This window comes from Pelodiscus sinensis, chromosome 2 (assembly GCF_052426305.1).
Source record: "Pelodiscus sinensis isolate ZL-2025 chromosome 2, ASM5242630v1, whole genome shotgun sequence".
NCBI classification, from domain to species: Eukaryota; Metazoa; Chordata; order Testudines; family Trionychidae; genus Pelodiscus; species Pelodiscus sinensis.
In genome coordinates this window covers 244,084,377-244,103,883 of record NC_143053.1, presented here as the reverse complement: position 1 = coordinate 244,103,883, position 19,507 = coordinate 244,084,377, and the positions used below count along the sequence as shown (strand labels likewise).

General features: G+C 43.6%; 1 protein-coding gene across 3 annotated transcripts in view; it reads right to left on the bottom strand.

Annotated features, from left to right (window-relative positions):
* The window catches only part of CNPY1 (canopy FGF signaling regulator 1), an 86,278-nt gene that overhangs the window by 16,542 nt on the left and 50,229 nt on the right, over positions 1 to 19,507 (bottom strand). For all 3 annotated transcript variants that reach the window (XM_089776781.1, XM_006129330.5, XM_089776782.1), the window contains one exon: positions 17,721 to 17,836. In XM_089776781.1, the coding sequence (XP_089632907.1) occupies positions 17,721 to 17,836 (116 nt within the window). The remainder of the gene's footprint in view (positions 1 to 17,720; positions 17,837 to 19,507) is intronic.

Below are 19,507 nucleotides of genomic sequence, written 5' to 3'. Positions count from 1 at the left end.
CAGTCCTTACATATTTCCAGTTTGCAAAAGATATTTTAGGAATTCTTATATTTCAGTATGGATTTTGCCCTTTTAAAAATATGCAAGTTTTAGGCCTATTTCCTAGCGGACAATATATCTACCTACATATGTAAGGCAAACCAAATTAGAGTAACTACAAACTTTCATTTAAATATAAACATTCTGAGTTAAACTGGCCTTCCCCAATGAGTTTCTACTAACTAATTTAGCCATGTGGAGAAATGGGATCTGTTGATAAATAAACATTACAAACTAATTCTATACAGACTTATCAGCTATCACTTAGCAGAGACAAAGAGGATTATCACCACAGCTGTCAGGAAAGACTGCCTCTTTACTACACTGACAGGTACCAAAGGTCATGTTCCTATGGCAGTCTTTTGGGACTACACACATTTCTCCAAAGAATTAACCCACATTGTGGAAAAAGCAAAAACTCAGAGTTGATTTTAGCTAAACACTAAAATGTACTTTATGAATAACAAATACATAGAGACCAACAACATCATGTAAAAGAATCAACAGTAGTAATTAATTTATAGTTTGTCATTGTTAATTTGTCTCAAATGGAGGGGTATGACTAAGATGTTCCTAAATTTGGTTATGACAAAAGCCACACAAATCAACTGCTTTTCATTCAGCGCGTGAAGCTAACAAATAAAATTACAAAAGCAACTGATGGGCTGTGTCTTACATTGTGTTTCTAAAGACAGTTACTCCAAACATTGAAAGCATATGCATACTTTTGGGAGTGATCTACCTTAAGAGCATGCCAGCTTTGATAATGCCTTAGATATAGCTAAATAACTTTACTACACATTTGGGGGTATTAATTCAAAATACTGAAATAACTTTATTTATTCAAAGCAATGGCAAGTTTTAATAGATTCAACAGGACATATAAAATAACATATTGTTAGTTCATATTTTCAAAGTGAAGTACACATAATTGCAAGTACGTCAAGTATTTGTGCATGTTCAAGTTAAGAATGCAAAAATCTACATAGGGAACTGGGCAGATCTAGTTTTCAAAATCTGGCTGATGATAGATGCACAAACATATGGTAACAGGAGGACACATCCAGCGCTCAAGATGTTTTTAACAGTGACATTCAACCTATATAGAGACTTTGCTACAGAGACTTTGCTATTGAATAACCACAAACAATTAAACCTTTCAAATACACAATGAATACAACAAGCTTATTATGAAGTAGCATGCATAGAATATCCTCCATTAGAGTAACTTCCTGAAAGCTGCATCAAAGCAGACATTTTTATTTACTTGAGATGTTTATTGGTACAAATATGGGTTTAGTCCCTCTGCCTGAGTGTCTCTGATGTTTTCTTTTCCAAATTGCCATTTCTCCTCTCCAAAGTAACTGCCGCATCAACATGGGATACATTGTCCAACAATTGACACAGACATCAGAAGAGGCCTCCTTTCAGAGCTATAAAGACCTGTAAGTCAAGAACCACTGGTTTGTAACTATAAATAGAACCTCATAATTATGAACACCAGTGTTATGAAGTGACCAGTCAACTATACATCTCATTTGGAATCAAGTATGCAATTGGGTAGCAGCAGAGACAAAAAACAAAACAATAACAAAAAGCAAATACAGTACAGTATTGTGTTAAACTACTAAAAATAAAGGGAAAGATTAAAAACAAATTTAATAAGGTAAGGAAACTGTTTCTGTGCTTGTTTCATTTACATTAAAATGGTTAAAAGCAGCATTTTTTCTTCTGCCTATCAAAGTTTCAAAGCTGTATTAAGTCAAATGTTCAGCTATAAACGTTTGAAAAAACAACCATAAGGTTTTGTTCAGTTACAACCAACCTTCCTTTCTGAGGTGCTTACACTTTCTGGGAATATCAACCACCAAAATCACAAATCTGAGAAAATCATAGACTAATTACAAGTTATTCTGATAATTACTGTACATTTCAACAAAAAGCATTAAAGAAGTTTTTGAAATAACCAAAGTAATTTTACTCCTAACTCCACAATCTGGAATTGATGGATACTTCCTTTCCAACGAAGATTGACATGCAGCAGTGACCAATGAGGATTCTTGAAATGATTTGGCGCCATCTGGCTGAGAGCTGTTTCAGTCTTTACTTCCTTCAGTGTTACTGTCTCACAAATCTTCCCCAGTGTTTTGGGTTTTTTTGCTGGGCTCTGAGCTTCCAGACCAGAGGGTGCCAGTGCTCTGTGCTGCCAAGCCAGGGGGTGCTAGGCTTAGTCTTGGCACATGCGAGGCTGGGTAACTGGGTGTCTTCCTTGCACCTCAGGAGCTGGCCTGGCTCTGGGATGCACTCCATGGCACCAGGAGTGAGGCCATAGGGCTGGCGCTGCCCAGTGCATGGGGGACTCTAATAACCTGCCATCACTCAAGGGAAAGTTTTAGTAATACTTACAACCACTATGTTACCTAATTTGCAGTCCAGTTAAGATTTTTTTAATTGATTCCTAAAGTTAGCTTCCTAACTTAATAGCATGATTTTCATACATCCCAACTTGAATGGGAGCTGCTGAATGCTCAGCACATTTGAAAACTATCACTTATTTAAGTACCTAAATATAAATGTAGGAACCTAATTTTAGGCACCTAGGTGCAATAATTTACTGAAAGGCTAAGTTAATATATAAAAAATCCAAACAAAATATTTTAAGATACAGTTAAAGTTGATAAGTGAACTTCCAAAGAAGACGTACTATTATGAAACTGTTCAAAACAATCATTAAAAACTATAGAAATAACCAAGTAATATGACACAAACAAAGGTGATGTTATCTTTCACGCCCAAATTACACACCCATTAAACAGCAATATTTTCAATGATCAGCAACCAAACCAATCTTAACTCTCCTCCATGATTTACATTACTCTTTTAGGGCCCAAATTCCACTGAAGTCAAAAGTTTTTTCTCTTTTAACTGGAGTTGTTCTGGGGTTGTATATGCCTTTTAATTTCTTACTTCCTGTTTGAATTTAAGTTTGACCTTAACTCTGAAGTTCCTGGATTTGCAATGCTTGCCTTTGGGATTATCACAATAGCCCTGTACTTTTTTTACATTACTGATACATATTCTCATTTTTAAATCTATTTTAATATAGTTTTTTCTCTGAGAGTTTCCTTGGTCTTCAAAAATGATTTAAAAGTCATTAACAAATGCTCAACAAGAGTGCCAAAAAGAATGCTATTGTGAGATATTTTGAATTCTTCCTCTTCCCTTTATTTCATCAACTGGGGTCATGTCGTTGTGCAAGCATTCACCATCTTCTTCTGTCTGAGGCCTGATTACTTCTTTGACTACACTTCACCACCTTCCCTGAGATGAGCGTGATGGCACTACCCAACTCTATCTGTGCTGTAGTTTCTACCCCATTTAACCTTACTGGCCTGGTGTATTGGTGGGAGTTAGTGTGACCCCCCCACAAGATGTATCAGGGAGCATGAGTTTTCCCAGCTTCCTAAACTGTATTGTATTGGCTCTTTGGTATTGGGACATTGTGCGGCTATGTGTCCCCATTCTCTGCAAGCATACTACCTGTATGAAGCCCTAAGCATTCCTTGGCCTCTCTTGGCCTGAGGCATCTGCCAGCCTGAACTCTTTCACCCTTGTTATTTTAAGTTTGTATGGCCTCCAGTAGATCCTCAGCTAACCTCTTCTCTCACCTGGGCCTCCCTAAAGGTTCAGGTACTGGAACTCTGGAGACTGGTGCAGTTAACTTAACACGGGGGGCTTTTTCCCTAACTGGATGGGTCAACTCTCTTGCGGCTCTCCACTTCTCCACTAGTACAACAAACTTGTCATATGAGGCTGGTACATTCTGGCTCACCCATGTGCAAAGGTCTGGTGGCAGCCCTTTCATGTATCGATCAATAACCAGGGCCTCTGGCATCTCTTCAGGGCTACAGGCTTCAGGTCGAAACTACCTATGTGTGTAAGAGGGATGAGGTCATATAACTGAGAACACAGGTTTGTTCTCCTGGTATCTCCACCCATACCACCGCAGGGCATGCAGTGAGGCTGTCACTCCTACTCAGGCTAAGATTTCTGCCTTCAACTGAGGGTAGTCTGCCGCCACGTCAGTGGGGATGTCATGGTATGTCTTCTGGGTTTCTCCACACAGGAATGGACTGAGTACACTGGCCCAATGGTGTCTAGGCTAGTCCTCACATTCTGCAACCCTTTCAAAGGGGAGCAGGTAGGCTTTCACATCTTCCTCCATACTCATCTTGGGTAAAAAACTTGAGCCTTCCACCCTTTTGCTACCCTGGGTCCCAACATTATAGGGGCATGTCTACACAGCAGGGCAAATGTTGAATTAAGCTATGCAACTGGAGCTACGTCAATTGCGTAGCTGAAGTCAAAATAGCTTAATTCGACTTTTGGTGCTGTCTACACATCAGGAAGTCAAAGGAAGAACACTCTTCCTTCAACTTCCCTTACTTGTCATAAAATGAGGGTTACGAGAGTCAAAGTAAGAAGTCCTTGAGCTCAACGTTATTTCAAAATAATGGCTTGCAGTGTAGATACACTCTTTGTTGTTTCAGAATAACGTGAGTTATTCTGAAGTAACGCTGCTGTGCAGACATAGCCTAGGAGTCAAGGTTTTTAGCTGGGCCATTATTTCCCACTGGAGGACTTGATTTTGGGCTGCCTAAATCATCATCATTTGATTGATCTCCTGCAGCAGCTTCACTGTCTCCTGTCGAGCATTCACCTGGGCTCAGGTAGCTTCCTGCTGTGCTATTGTAGCTTGCACTGTGCTATCACATCCATTGTGGTGAGAAGGAAAAAAACCAACAACACTTCTTGTTTTGAGGGCTTTCCTTCCTCCCCTTGCACCGTGCTGTGCACCAATCTCACCCTTGACACCAGTTGTGACAAAACTCCTACTCAAAACTTGGTGGGTCCTGCGCTTTCAGGCAGACTGCTTGCCTCAGAGGCTCACAGCAGCCCTCAGTTTAGGCATCACATCTAGGATATCCCTAGAGGTTTTTAAGTCCCAGCTTGACAAAGCCCTGGCTGGGATGGTTTAGTTGGGTTGGTCCTGCTTTGGGTAGGGGGCTGGACATGATGACCTCCTGAGGGCTCTTCCAGCCCTAGGATTCTATGACATCATCTTGCTGTTTGTTGGGCTCCTCTCATCGACTAGCATACGGTATAAACTCCACAGTCTCGGGGGACTCCCAAAGAATACAGGGCTGGTAAACCCCCTTCTTTTTCCCAGCTAGTTTTTTTCCTGAGTGGAGATGGGGAAATGAGCTCACCCTCTAGTCCAGGTTCCACCCCTGTAATGGCGGCTGCCTATAAGGGTCTCTGATACCAGCTGCGAGACAGCTACAAAAAACCCTGGGTTACTTCCCCACACCTTCCCCAGTACCTTCCTTCTTTTAGGTTCTTCCTCCTGGTATTCACTGTTGTTTGTTTCTCCTAAATTCCTGGCAGCGCTCCCTCAGTCCTCTCAGCTACTTGTATGCACCAACTAGCTGCAGAGAAACTCTTTTTATAGCCAGTCTCAACTGGTTCTTTAATTGGCCCCAGGTATTATAATTAGCCAAGGCTCACCTGATTCCGCAAGTCCATCCAACCAGCTCTAGGCACTCAACTGCCCCAACCAATCATGCTGGCTCGGGACCAGCCCCTGCCACTTACCCTGGGAACAGAGATTTTCTCAGTCTGAGGCTAATATACCTCCCTTCCATTACTTTTTTTGTATCCCTCTCACTTGACCTTGTCACAGTGCTAATTGTTTAGTAATAAAAATTTGAATCACTAGTCAGATAAAATATTTTATTCACTATGATTGCTGAAAATTCAGTCTTCAAAGATTAATTTATAATTGTATGAAGTTCCTCTGTGAAAACTGCCCTATTCTCCTGGGGGTAGAAACTAACATACCTATGGGAAATTTCAAGTCCTCAAAGTTTTCTTGTGATGAAGAAAAAATGAACATGACACACTGATGTGAAATTTAGATCATGTCTACTTTCAGATTGAGCATCACATGAAAGTGTTTTTCTTTTAATCTTCTAGATTCTAAATTCCCAGGATAAACTCTCTTCTAAACTATTTTATACAGACACATATCCAGACAAATCTTTTGGATACACTCCTTAAATATGTCTGAACTTGCAGGCCCCCTGGGGAAGGCACAGCCATTTTATTATGTTTGTACAGCACCAAGCACAGGTGGGCTCTGGTCTATGATTGGGATGCTCAGGCAATGTGACAGTGCAAACAGTAAACAATATCCCGACTGGTCATCTTTATTAGCAACAGCAGCAGGGATATTACAAACACTGCAAAAGAACAGAATTCTTAAGATGAAATCACAGTGATTTGCAGGTAATCACAAGGTCAAGGTCTCCCTGACAGTTGATAGCTGGCTTCTTTTCTAAGCATCCATGCCTTAAGCAGAGCATCTCTGAATGCCTGGAGTTTTGGAGTAACTTGCCTTTCCTAAGGTGGGACACAAGTACTCAGACAGGAAGAGAAGTGGTTTAGTGGACAAGGCACTGGACTGGGACTCAGGAGATCTGGGATCCATCACTGACCTACTGGATGAATTTAGACAAGTAGCTTAATCTGTTTGCCATTCCTGGACTTTTTTTTAAATGGGAAATCTGAGCATTAGACTCTCAATATTTTCCACAATCAATGTAGCATCTAAGGCCCTGTCGAGGTCATGTCAGAGCTGTTTTCTTCTACCTTTAAATTGATTTCCTGGTGACTGGGAGATGTAGGAAAACAATCAGTCTGATTGTGTATTAAGTGCTTCTAAAAATAAACCATGCCCTAACTATTTAGTGCTAGGAGAAGGAGAAGGTAGTTGGGAATAACAATAACCCTGCATATCACACGTACATGGTCACATGTATTAAACTGTATCTTGGTTTCAGACTACATCCTTCGACTCTCCTTCTTGCTGGGAAGTATCAGTAAAATTGTACCTCAAAATGAGGGAGACTAGAGCTATTCACACTTTGGGGAATATGGACAGTGACAAGAATTTCTATTAAGAGATTTAAAAATACAGAATATAGAGATCATAATATACAAAGGCCTCAATACGGGACCATTCAATTACACTGTACACACACACACACACACACACTCTCTCTCTCTCTCTCTCTCTCCCCTTGCCCAAGCAACAAGACCCAAAAGATGGGTATAACAGGCAGAGGGGGACGCTTTGTAAAGTAGTTGAATCTTAAATAGCAACCACTGTAGTTTTCCATTAAAAGTTTTCCCAGACATATGTTTTTTTCTTCATATTTTTGTTTTTCAACGTATCCAGTTATTCCCCTGGGAGGGAAATGAGCTGCTTCTTTCTAACCAGCGTCAACATTATTTCTTCCTCATAGTCAATTTTAACCTCTCAGCTGAACAGAGCAGCATTTTCTGCAGTACGCTAGGAGAGGTCTCATTGGTGAGTTTCAGAGAGACAGCCATGCCTTTGAGGCTACCCTTGGGGTTGCTGAAAATTGTGTTTCTAAAGGGAAACAGAATCTCCAATTTCATTACTCTGTGCAAAGCATTAAAGATACAGCTACACACTGGAGGCTGGTATATAAATAAATTTTAAAAGTGCTATTTAAAATCATGTATGGCTTACGACCTTAGGCCACCAAAGCAAGAAAACAACTGCAGGCTCTCCATCTGCAACTCACGTTGTTGTGTCTACATGGCACAAAACTCCCTCATTTGGGCTACCCAGCTTTCCAAATGAAGATGAGTGACTTTGGCCATCTTCAGATCTTGAGAAAGGAGGTTATCTACTAGCCTGCAAAAATCCACCAAGACCACTCTCTATGCAGTGAGAGGTCCTCACCAACACCAACAGAGGAGCAAGCACATACAAATCTCTTGTATAGCAACATAGCACCCTATTAGAATGCTGGCTAGGCCCTTCATTTTATTATTTCCAGGCAATATTTTGTAAATAACTTCCCTCCATCCCATTCTCTATCAAGAATGTAAAACACAATGAGAAAGAATATTTCAAAGGAAAGTTTTTCCTGATACTGTGTAGAAGACACCTTTAGCAAAGAAGACCGATAAGTGGATCTAGTTACTGGTGGCTATTATTATTTGCAGAATATATTCACAGCCTCATGAGTACAACTATCCACCGAGGCCCACGAGTAATAAACACATTAGAATTGTGGCGTACAGGAAGTGCCATAGATCCATGTCTCAACAGGATACTTTTAACTTAATCCTAATACCAAGAAATAGTGCCACTGGATATACTTTTTGTATGATCATAGTACCTATGATGAAAGCAGTGAAAATGGGTGTGTAGTGGTGGATCTGAGATCTTGCTCCTTGATTGTTCTGATCTGCAGGACAATCTTAGGCAGGCAAGCAGTGAAACCAAACATCCATTTCAGCCTGGCTTTTGTGAGGAAGGCTCAATGAACATTCAAACCTGAAAGGTTCCAACCATTACATGGTGTTTGTGAGAGCAGCTGCAGATTTAAGAGGCTGATTTTTTGAAGGAGGGGGTTGAAGAGCACCAGATAAGCGGCATATAAGGCCCAAAGGGCCTGTTTTATCTAGGAAACATATTGGAGAAAACTCCTTTTTTAACAGAAGTTAAATTTTTAAATGCATCAGTTCCACAGTTCCACTTGCAATTAACCCAGTCCAAATTGAAAGGGTCTTTTTAGAAAAGGGTAGGGGCAGGCTTCTTTAGAAGGCGAATTGTTTTAAGGGAACAGGTCCTTAAAGTCTAAAACATACTTCTGTAGGTGGCATATATATGGGTATGTCTACACTACAGCACTAATTCGAACTAACTTAGTTAATTCGAACTAAGCTAATTCAAATTAGTGCATCTAGACCTAAAAACTAATTTGAATTAGCATTTTGCTAATTCGAACTAGCATGTCCACATTGAGTGGACCCTGAACCGAAGTTAAGGCTGGCCGGAACCAGGACTTAGAGTGTGGAGCTGCTGCCTCACGCTAGCCGAGGGCTGTGCTTAAAGGGACCCGACCCCCACCCCAGACAGACAGTTCTTAGGGTTCCCCGCTTGCTTGTCTAACTCGATGAGGGACAGCAAAGCACACTTGGCACATCACAGCACTTGGCCATCAACCCAGCTGCACTTGCCGCAGGCTGCCATCCGGGGGGGGGGTGTCAATCGGGGGGCTGTCAGGATCCAGGAGGCCCTGCAGGAGAGCTTCCACCCCGAGGAGACCGCAGAACCACCCCAGTCCTCCCTATCAGGGGCTCGTACCCCATTCCTCCCTCACCTCCTTCCACTTACCCCTCCCTAGCCCCCCTTCCTGATGTAAAAAATAAAGGACACGTGTTCAAAAATAGACACTCTCTTTATTTACTAAAACAGGGGAGGGGATTAACCTCTGGGGAGACTGGGAAAAGGAGGTGGGAGAGGGGAAGAGAGGGTGGAAGAGAGGAGGGGGAAACCTGGGAGGAGGGAGCTGGAAGGGGGAAGCCAGGGGAAGGAGGAGGAGGGGAAGTATAAAACTATGGTACGCCATATCTTCAGTACTGTGTACAGATGTGGTCTCCTCACCTCAAAAAAGATGTTTTGGCCTTGGAAAGGGTTCAGAAAAGGGCAACTAAAATGATTAGGGATTTGGAACAGGTCCCATATGAAGAGAGGCTAAAGAGCCTGGGACTTTTCAGCTTAGAAAAGAGGAGACTGAGGGGAGATATGATAGAAGTCTATACAATCATGAGTGGTGTGGAGAGGGTGCATAAAGAAAAGTTCTTCATTAGTTCCCATAATATAAGGACTAGAGGACACCAAATTAAATGAATGGGTAGCAGGCTTCAAACTAATAAAAGAAAGTTCTTCTTCACAAAGCAAATAGTCAACCTGTGGAACTCCTTGCCACAGGAGGCTGTGAAGGCTAGAACTATAACAGAGTTTAAATAGAAGTTAGATAAAGTCATGGAGGTTGGGTCCATGGAGTGCTATTAGCCAGGGGGTAGGAATGGTGTCCCTGGCCTCTGTTTGTGGAAGGCTGGAGATGGATGGCACGAGACAAATGGCTTGGTCATTGTCTTTGGTCCATCCCCTCCGGGGTACCTGGTGTTGGCCGCTGTTGGCAGACAGGCTACTGGGCTAGATGGACCTTTGGTCTGACCCAGTACGGCCGTTCTTATGTTCTAAGCTCAGGGTCAGGGGTCTCACTGGACCAACTTGATTTTCATGCAAACCTGCTCCTGGGTTCACATGTGGCCTTTGGTGACCAGGCTGGCAGCTATCCTGCCCGAGATGACCACTTTCCTGTGCCTAGTGCGGAGACTGTGGACGTTGGAGGTCCATGATCTCCACACTAGACCAGGTGGGCGCCCGCCTCTTACGGCCCCGGGCAGGCTCCTGTGAGCCACTAGCCTGGTCCTGGGAAGAGGCGGAGGGCTGGGTGGCAGCGGGTAGCTGGCTCATGCTGTGCCAGGTACAGGGTCTGCTGGCTGGGTGCTGGCAGGCTTGCACCTGTCATGGGCACAGTAGCCAGACTGTGGCCCTTTAAGGGCTCCAGGGCTGGGAGGGGGGCAGAAGAGTTTCCCTGGCTTGGCCCAGAGTGGCCACCAGGGCAAGCTGGGAAGGGCTAGCCTCCAACTAGTTCGAATTATGTGGCTACACAGCCCTTAATTCAAATTACTTAATTCAAACTAGGCATTAGTCCTCATAGAATGAGGTTTACCTAGTTCAAATTAAGTGCTCCGCTAGTTCAAATTAAGTTGGAACTAGCGGTTTGTATGTGTAGTGCCTATGAAAGTTACTTCGAACTAACAGCTGTTAGTTCGAATTAACTTTGTAGTGTAAACATACCCGATTGTATTAGTGCAGTTCAGGCTTTTAAATTCATTGGGCTAGACAGGAGGATGGACAGACTCGCTGGGCTCCTGGGCAAGATGGTGGGAAACTGAATTCATGCTCCTGGAAGGGATGGGGTCCTCAGGCGTAAGGGGCAGGATCGGGGACAGCCAGCCCTTGGCACTGCACGGAGCATGCTTCCCTCACTCCCACCCTCAGCACTGCCTGGAGCATGCCCTCAGGGACTCTAGAGTGTCTTGCGTGTGTCTCCAGCAGTGATTTAAAGGGTCCAGGGCTCCACTGCCACAGTAGAGGTGGTGGCATATGAGAGACCTGGGCCCTTTTCAATTGCCGGGCCATGGGACAACTGCCCCCTTTGTTTCCCCTCTGTCAGCGGGTCTGGGGCTAGATTGTGACTTCAGGCCCTGCACAACTTTGGAGAGATTCTGATGTGGAAATATCACTTTAAGGTCACAATTCACTGCTTTCTTCTTGCTGTCCTAAACCATCAGGAAATGAAAATCTGCCCTGAGTGTCACCTTCTTTCATATCTGCTGCACCGGGCAAGAAGTTTTGATGGATGGATGGTTCCTGTTGGATGTGCCTGCTTATTCTAATGTGCATGGATCCAATATCTGGGTAGCCCATGCAGGGGCATAAGTGACTATAATTTTCTCACTCCCTTGAACAGCCATGTAGCCCAAATCGCAGTGTAACCCACAGGCACTGGACTCCATCAAGGAGCAAAGATTCCACTGAAAAAATAACTTGGGTCTTCTGCACCAAGGGGGGAGGGTGAGTGCATGCAACCATTAGGATTAATCAATGAGCCCAGGCTTATTGGTTAATTGTGCAAATGGCTACATGTTAGCATCCCTAGCACAAAGGGGAGCTCTCGGGGTGAGTGCCCACTGAAATATGGGCCTTCCAGGAGATTTAAAGATGACGGGCTCTGAATGAAAGCAGGAACTACTTTTCCACATACTATGGAAATAATTGCTACAAGATGTTGCCAAGACTAAGAACTCAACAAGATTACAAATGAGATCTCTAGATAACATCTAGAGATATAATAATTAACGTTAATAAAAACATTTGAAAGAACAAGCCTTTCATGAAGTCAGATTATGCCATATCTGACTCCTGTGATGTGGGGTATCCCCCACCTTCCTACAGCATCTGATGCTGGCCTTTTTGGAGATAGGATAATGAACCACAAGTCTGATCTAGTCAGGCAGTTCCTATGTTCCTAGAGGAAAGCCCTTTTCAAAAACTAGAATACACCACATAGCCTGAAATACAGCCCTGAAGCTGACATCTTATTAAGATGAAAGAGATTTGGAAGATGTCAGCCGTGAGCAACAAAAGCATATTTTAACTTGTATTTCTACAGACCTACAGCACACTATCACTTAATTTATCTGCATTAATATGGCTTTGGTAGGTGGTAAATCATGTAAACTCAACTTTTTTTATCTCACTGTAAACTGGCTGCTATCCTAGCAGAGATCTGCATGACAAATATTAGTAATCTGTTTATAAATTGTAGAAGAGAAGAGCTGTCAGTTTCCTGCCTATTCCAAGCCTGTACACTTACGACTTCAATCTCCTGCACAGAACAGTTTCAAATAGACTATTTTCTCTTTTTAAAAGTGCAGTTCATGCCGTCCATTGTGCAACTCCATCGTCTCAGATATGATCTGAAAATAAGAGCACATTCCTTTTTAATCTATGTTGATAATTTATTTGAGGAATTTTCCCTCATGCTGAATAAACTTGTGAGATCTACTGAAGCGTCTCCAAATCACATTCCCACTTATTTCACTATCCATGAAAAACAGACAAGATACTTGCCATTTTTAAGATCCTCTAAGCCTGCAGTCCAGGGCAATTCTAGGATTAACATGCTAGCAGAGGGATTCTGAAATGTTTTCATTGAGTCTATCACCATGTGCTGCTATGTTGTTCACTATTATATATCATCCCTCATTGCATTCCTAACATAATACAGGCCTTTTCTGGGGCTATTATACAGCTCTTTGCTTATGATGCAAGTAGTCTTTCTAGCCTTTTGTGACAAAGTAATTCCTTACTGTTTATTTAGCTAGATCTGCCCCACTGGGTATTTTGCTGCCTAAAGACTAAAACAATCAAATCAGGCAGATACAGCAAAAGCGTAATAAGAACTTCATGCCAAAGAGATGACGCTACAAACTGCATGCCATGATTTACAATAACAAACATAGGAAATAAAATGCACCAGAGACTCTCATAAGAAATGGGAAGTAGTTTAATACTCTGAAATTTCTGGATCTAAATATCCAGGTAAGAATTAGCATTTACCTTCATTAATCTACATTGCTCAACAATGCACCCAGGGAAAGATATAAGAGTACATAAGGCATATCTCCAAGTATCCCAAAGTCACGGGCTTCAATAACAATAACACATAATAGCATAGGGGCCACAAAAAGCCACCCACAAAACAGAGCCATAGAGGGTTACAAATACACTGTAACCCTCTCCTGAGTGCTGGAAGGCACTTGAAGAGTTAGTGAGGTTGGTCTCTTTATGTCATTATTGCCAACTTTTTTTCTACTCCAGTTGTGACATTTTATGCAAAATATTGAATGAGTTCTATTCAAATTAGTTACAAATTAACCATAAGTTTAAGGTCAAACACACCCTCCCCCTTTGTGATTGGAGGGGAGGTTATAATACTTAGCTTTGCCTGTAAGTAGGTGACTGGGTACTTGATGGCGTTTGGTGGGACGGCTGGGGGAGCATGAGTGGGAAGTAGTTGGGGCTGTTGAATTTGCTCCTGAGGAGACAGGTGGGTGCTGAGGCTAACGGCACCATTTTGGGAGGGAAGGGGAGCTGCAGCCATACTTACAGGGATGCTGCTTGCTCTTCTCCCCTCCCCACTATCAGGGAGCGAAGGGAAAGTACACAACTTGCATCACTTACTCCTCTGCACCCTCCCCTCACCAGCTGGGGAGAGAGGAATGCAAACCTTGCTGCCTTCCCACAGCCCAGCAGGATGCATGACAATGCAGTGAGATGTGGGATTGCATGACTGGCAAATGTACGACACAGTAGTGCAGACTTTTCAATACCACTTCCAGGTTATTAAACACCAAGCACCTACCACATGCATGAAGGAGGACCGATCTGCCCAAGTCTATTTTATTTTTTAAAAGATAGTTCTACACTGAGCTGGTTCAAACCTTTCTAAATTCAAAATGTTGATGTTTTCCTCAAAATTTAATTCTTATTAAATTTTTGAGATAAAAATGGGAAAAATATTTGTGAAAAAATTATTTTTGGATCAGCTATGGTCCCTTACGCTTACCCTACTGACTTTCAGTGAAACCTACATTATGTCTACATGGCAATTTAGGGTGTGACAATCCAAAATGTGAATTGACAGCCAGGGATGTCCCTAAGGAGGTGCAGGTCCTGGGCTGGAAGTGACATCACTTGTGGGACTATTGCACTGGCCAGTCATGCCAGCCCACTGTGCCCTCAAAGGGCAGGGCCTGGCATGGTCCCTCTGATTTGCTGTATCCTAGGGTTAGCTCTGCCTACAGCACACTAGCTTGGCACACATTAAGGGCTTGTCTATTTTCTATGTTTAAACAAATGATGAAAAAAGGATTAATGAGCATTTATGTTACATTAGAGAGTAGGGATTGAGAACATGGATTTGATTAAAGATATGTAGACTTTTAATATTAAGGGATGGGAAAAAAAATCACTCACCCATTTTAAGATTGCTACTAATGAGTAAACAAAACAGCATAAGCTAGAGTCAGATCTGCTTAGCTCCTCCATGGAGTTGTGTTCCTGGAACACTTATTTATTTTATGTTACATAAAAAGGCATGCAACTAATGACATCTCTTGTACTTTGAAATGTCATATAAGCAGAGAGGACACAAAAAGTTACTCTAAAGCAATGATCACCAACCAGTAGATTGGGATCTACTGGTAGGTCGTGGTGCCTCTGACAGGTGATCCTAACTGGTTTGGTCAAGAGACTGTTATCAAGTACTGGCACTTCAACTGCCCTTCCCCGCACTGCTGCATATCTCCTGCCCTTTTCCTTGGAGCTGTCCCCTCAGGAGCCTCCTGCTTTCTGTGCAGGCCAGGAGAGGAAGAAGAAGGGTGCTGATGTCAAGGTGCCTCCTGTCCCACTTTGTATCCTATCTCCACAGAGCAGAGAGGGGACACAGCAGGACTGGGGATGGAGTTTGCAGGCTACTTTTGGGAGTGGTGCAGGGCCAGGGCCTGCCTTAGCCCCACTGCACCACCACCCAGGAGCCACCTGAGGTAAGCAGTGCCCAGCTGAAGCCCACATCCCAAAAACCTACTCCAGTCATGAACCCCCTACTATACCCCCAACTACCTGCCCCAAGCTCAGCTCAGAGCCCCTCTCACACTCCTGATCCCTTAATCCAAGGCCAGAACCTGCACCCCAACCCTCTGCCCCAGCCTGGTGAAAGTGAGGGAGGATGGGGGATGGAATGAGCAGGGCCTCAGAAAAGGGGTACAAAGAAGGCGGGGCAAGGCAAGGCTATTTAGGTTTCAAGTAGATCTTGGCTTGCACTTAAATTAAAAAAGCGATCTCACGCATTGAAAGGTTGGAGACCACTGCTCTAAAGACACATCAGGACTAGTGTTAGTGAGTGATTCTGATACTGGGGACACCAGTGAAAATGTGACCTGAAATGAAAGATGCTGTCTGGTCCAATGGATAGGCTGGTGTCACAGGCCCCAGGAACTCTAGGTTCTAGTCTTAGTTATGCTACTGACCTGTTGTGTGTGACCTTAGAGAAGACTCTTCACCTATGTTTCCTTCAGGAGCCTCTGGTCTGTAAGGTGGGGGGAAGCTTTGCCCTGCAGTAGGTGTTCTGGGGCAGAGTGCTGCTGCCCCCAGCACCTGCCCTCCCCGTGCTCCAGAGCAAGAGAGGTAGGGCTGGGAAAGGCCATGTGCCCCCCCCTCCAGGGCTGGGGTCATGCCGCTCACCCTCTGCCCTCTCCGAGCATGGAGCGGGCATGCACCCACCTTCTCCCCTTCTATCCCTGTGGTTGGGAGGGGAAGTATACACCTCCCCATAGAGGTGAGGAAGAGGCAGAGCCTCAGAAAAAGGGGTGGGGCTGGAGGTGGGGCTCGGGGCTTTCCTCCCCCATCCGTGACTTCCCAAACCACCCATGGTTTCCATTCCTTGTCTGTTTAGCCTGTAAGTTCTTTGGGACAGTGAATATCTCTCACTATGTGTTGGACCCTGAATTAAGTTGAGTCTTCTAAGCACTACCCTAAAATAAATAAAGTTATTGAAGTTGCACTGTGATCAGAATCAGCTCTCATCTTCAGCAATATATATGACCCCTGGGGCCCTGGCTAGAAAGCTTCATACCCATTCTGTCCTCAGCTGACTAGACACATCATAGGCCAGCTCAATCTTCTCTCCCAGCAGAAGAACTGCAGGGGAACACAATTCTTTCACTGATCCCTCTACCTGGCAGTTTGGAGGCCTACATATGATAAGGCCAGCCCTGAGAAACATCATCAGGGTCGGGCACTGAAGTAAATGAGCAGCAAGTCTTCATCTTTATAACATGGCCATTCTCTTCTGAAAACTCACCCTAGGCTATTCATGGAACAATTCAGCTGGCGGAATATTCCCAAGGGCTTCTCAATTGTTCTATTTTCTATTATTTATCCAGGGCTACCCAGTAAGTTCTCCACTACACAACAGACAGAGGAAGACATGGTTCTATCCCTAAAAGCATGCAGTCTCAGGGCATGTCTACTTTTAAAATGCTACAGTGAGACAGCTGCACCACTGCAGTTGTATTGCTGTAGCGCTTCAGCGTGGACACTACCTATGCTGGTGGGAGGTGTACTCCTATCTGCCTACTTAATCCACCTCCCTGGGAGGTAATAGCTGGATTGACAGAAGAATTCTTCCATCACCCTAGCTCAGGCTGCACAGATTTTGGTTGGCTTAACAACGCTGCTCAAGGCAGTGGATTCTTCACATCCCTGATGGATGTAGTTAAAGTAACCTAACTGTCTAGCATAGGTAGGGGAGCCACGTAGGCAGGATGGGACTCGCTGGGACCTAGCCAGGGTGCGGGGCTGGTTCCATGCTCCCAGAAGAGGCAAGGTCTCAGGCAGAAAAGTGCAGCGCCAGGCAGCCAGCCCTCAGTGCCGCCTAAACTGTGGCATGGCTCAGTGCTGCCTAGAGTGTGCTGCACAGCACTCCAACAGGGTTTTAAAAGGTCTGGAGCTCTGGGCACCGTTGCTGCCAGAGTAACAGCATCCAGGAGCCCCGAGCTCTTTTGAATCACTGGGGGCAGTTGCCCCCTTTGTCACTCCCTGTTGGCGGGCCTGAGCACAGACCAGGCCTACGGGTCACATCTGGCAAAGCATCAAAATCCTCAAGTTCCTCTGCAGTCAATGAGATTTGAAGGCACTCGGTATCCTCACACAGGCTCTAAGGAAGGTGATAGATACACTTCAGATAGAGACCACAAAAGCTGATTACATAGATGTCAGTCTCTAGACAGGAGATGCATATATTCTCTCTCTTTCTTTTAATAGCACGGGTAGCACTGATTTATTTCTATCAAGATGAACAGTGGAATAATACGTCTCAAAACATTAAAAAGCCAAAAATGTAGGTATTGAAAAGAAGAAAATACCTCAATTTGAAGTCTAAAGATTACTTTGGGTCCCAAAGGAAACAGAAGCAATTTAGTGCCTGATACCCTTAGCAAGAAAAAGGTTGGAAGATTAAGACCAACTGCTGTTTGGATAAGTGGTTGGTAATTGCACATATCAGCAATTATGTACTGTCAGATCATTTTCCTGTTACCTTACTCCTCTCTTGTGTGCCGTCAGGGCTTATTCGGAATGACCCCACATCAATGGTCCTCTTTGGATTCACCTTCCTAATGTCGTACAGTAGCTCATCGACCAATGCCTTGCAAGCTAAATAGAAAGAAAGAAGAAAAACTCATTGCCACAAAAGAAACCACCTCAGCCTATCTGATGGGGGTGTTCATTTTTCAGGGGGCAGTAAGGAGCTGCCAGTATTTTAACGCAGTGCAAGCACACATATGTGCGCACACACACACATAGTTCTGACCTTGTCTGCCGCAAGCCTTGTGTCCTGGGATGTGGGTTGCATGCATTTGGAGAAAGGTAGTGTTATGGGAATATATTCATTTGGTTAACATTTCAATAAAATGCGTTCTCACAGTCATGGCCAAGGAGGGAAGGCAGTAACATCTGACAAACAACCTCATATTAAATGGCACTTGGCTAGAAATGCTTCTGCTTTGTTCCCAAGAAGTACTTTTAGAGCTACTACAGCACAGTGGTCAGCTTGTGTCCGTTGAAATGGGGGATGAGGGTACGGGAAAGTGATCTTTTTCTGAGACATTGGATTGTCATCTCTGGCAGGAGTGAGTTAGCAGTGGGGGGAGAAAGGCGTCAACCCCCAAAGGAAGAAGACTTCCCAACAATTCCTTTGGTTTGGTGATACAAATAACGGGTTAGCACATCACAGAAATGAGACAACTAGTCCCCTCAGATTTGGGCTCACTCCTCACCCAAACCTCGTCTTATGATTAAGAGCACCAAATATATCTTTTCCCATTCCATTTATTCACCAGTAATAAATTAGAGAATAAAAGCATAGGAAAAAATAAATTAAATATTAGCTGAACTGTTTATAAATTGTTTTCCAAAGTATAAACACATACGGTTATGTTTTGGCAATTGGCACCATGAAATATTTTGTTTGCTTGCCTGGTTACAACTTCAAAGCAGTAGATAGTACCTTACAAGGATTGTTAGAAAGAAACAAAGGCAGAAAAGACTTTCTTGGTGGTGTCAGCAGCTTTTGGCATGAACTGTACCACAGCTACAATAAACATTTTATTCAAGCACTAAGTGCTAGATAAACAAATAATCAAAAATTATAACATCAATCACAATAGCAACACCTCTTGTTTTCCCATGATATTGTACACACAGTTTTAGGACAAATGCTACATAAGATTGTTCAAAGTTTGAACTTTGTAAAAACAAAAAGTAATTTAAAAACTATCCCAATTCAAAGAGCTGTTTTAAAGTAATGAATGTTCCACTATTGTGACTGTAACCTGACCACTGCAGTACGGAGGACACAAGAGTGAAAGTGACCTCATTGATTTTCAAGCTCACAGAAATGCAAAAAGTAAACAAAGAGCATCAATACCAAGAAAAAATAAATTATTTTAAGCTGTCAGTTTCACTAACTGATGCTAAGTAACACAAGTGAAATCAAATGGGGATCTTAAAGTGTCCTTGTTCCTTTAATATACTTTTACATAAAAAAAGTAGCCAATGCTTTGTTAGTACTAGCATAACCCATCCTCTTGTGACTGTGGATGTACACATGGCTTCCTCCATCCACACTATTCCCAGGGGGCAGGGTGGCTTGGCCTGGCTCGGACCGTCCGGCCATATCCCTTCCCGCTGCTAGGGGAGGCTGGAGCCACGTGGCCGCCTCCCTCCCCACTGCTTCTGGGGGTCGGGAGGCTTGGGCTGTGTGGTCTCCTCCCTCCCCACTGCTCCAGGGATGCTGAGGCACACACATGCACACTCTTCCCCTTC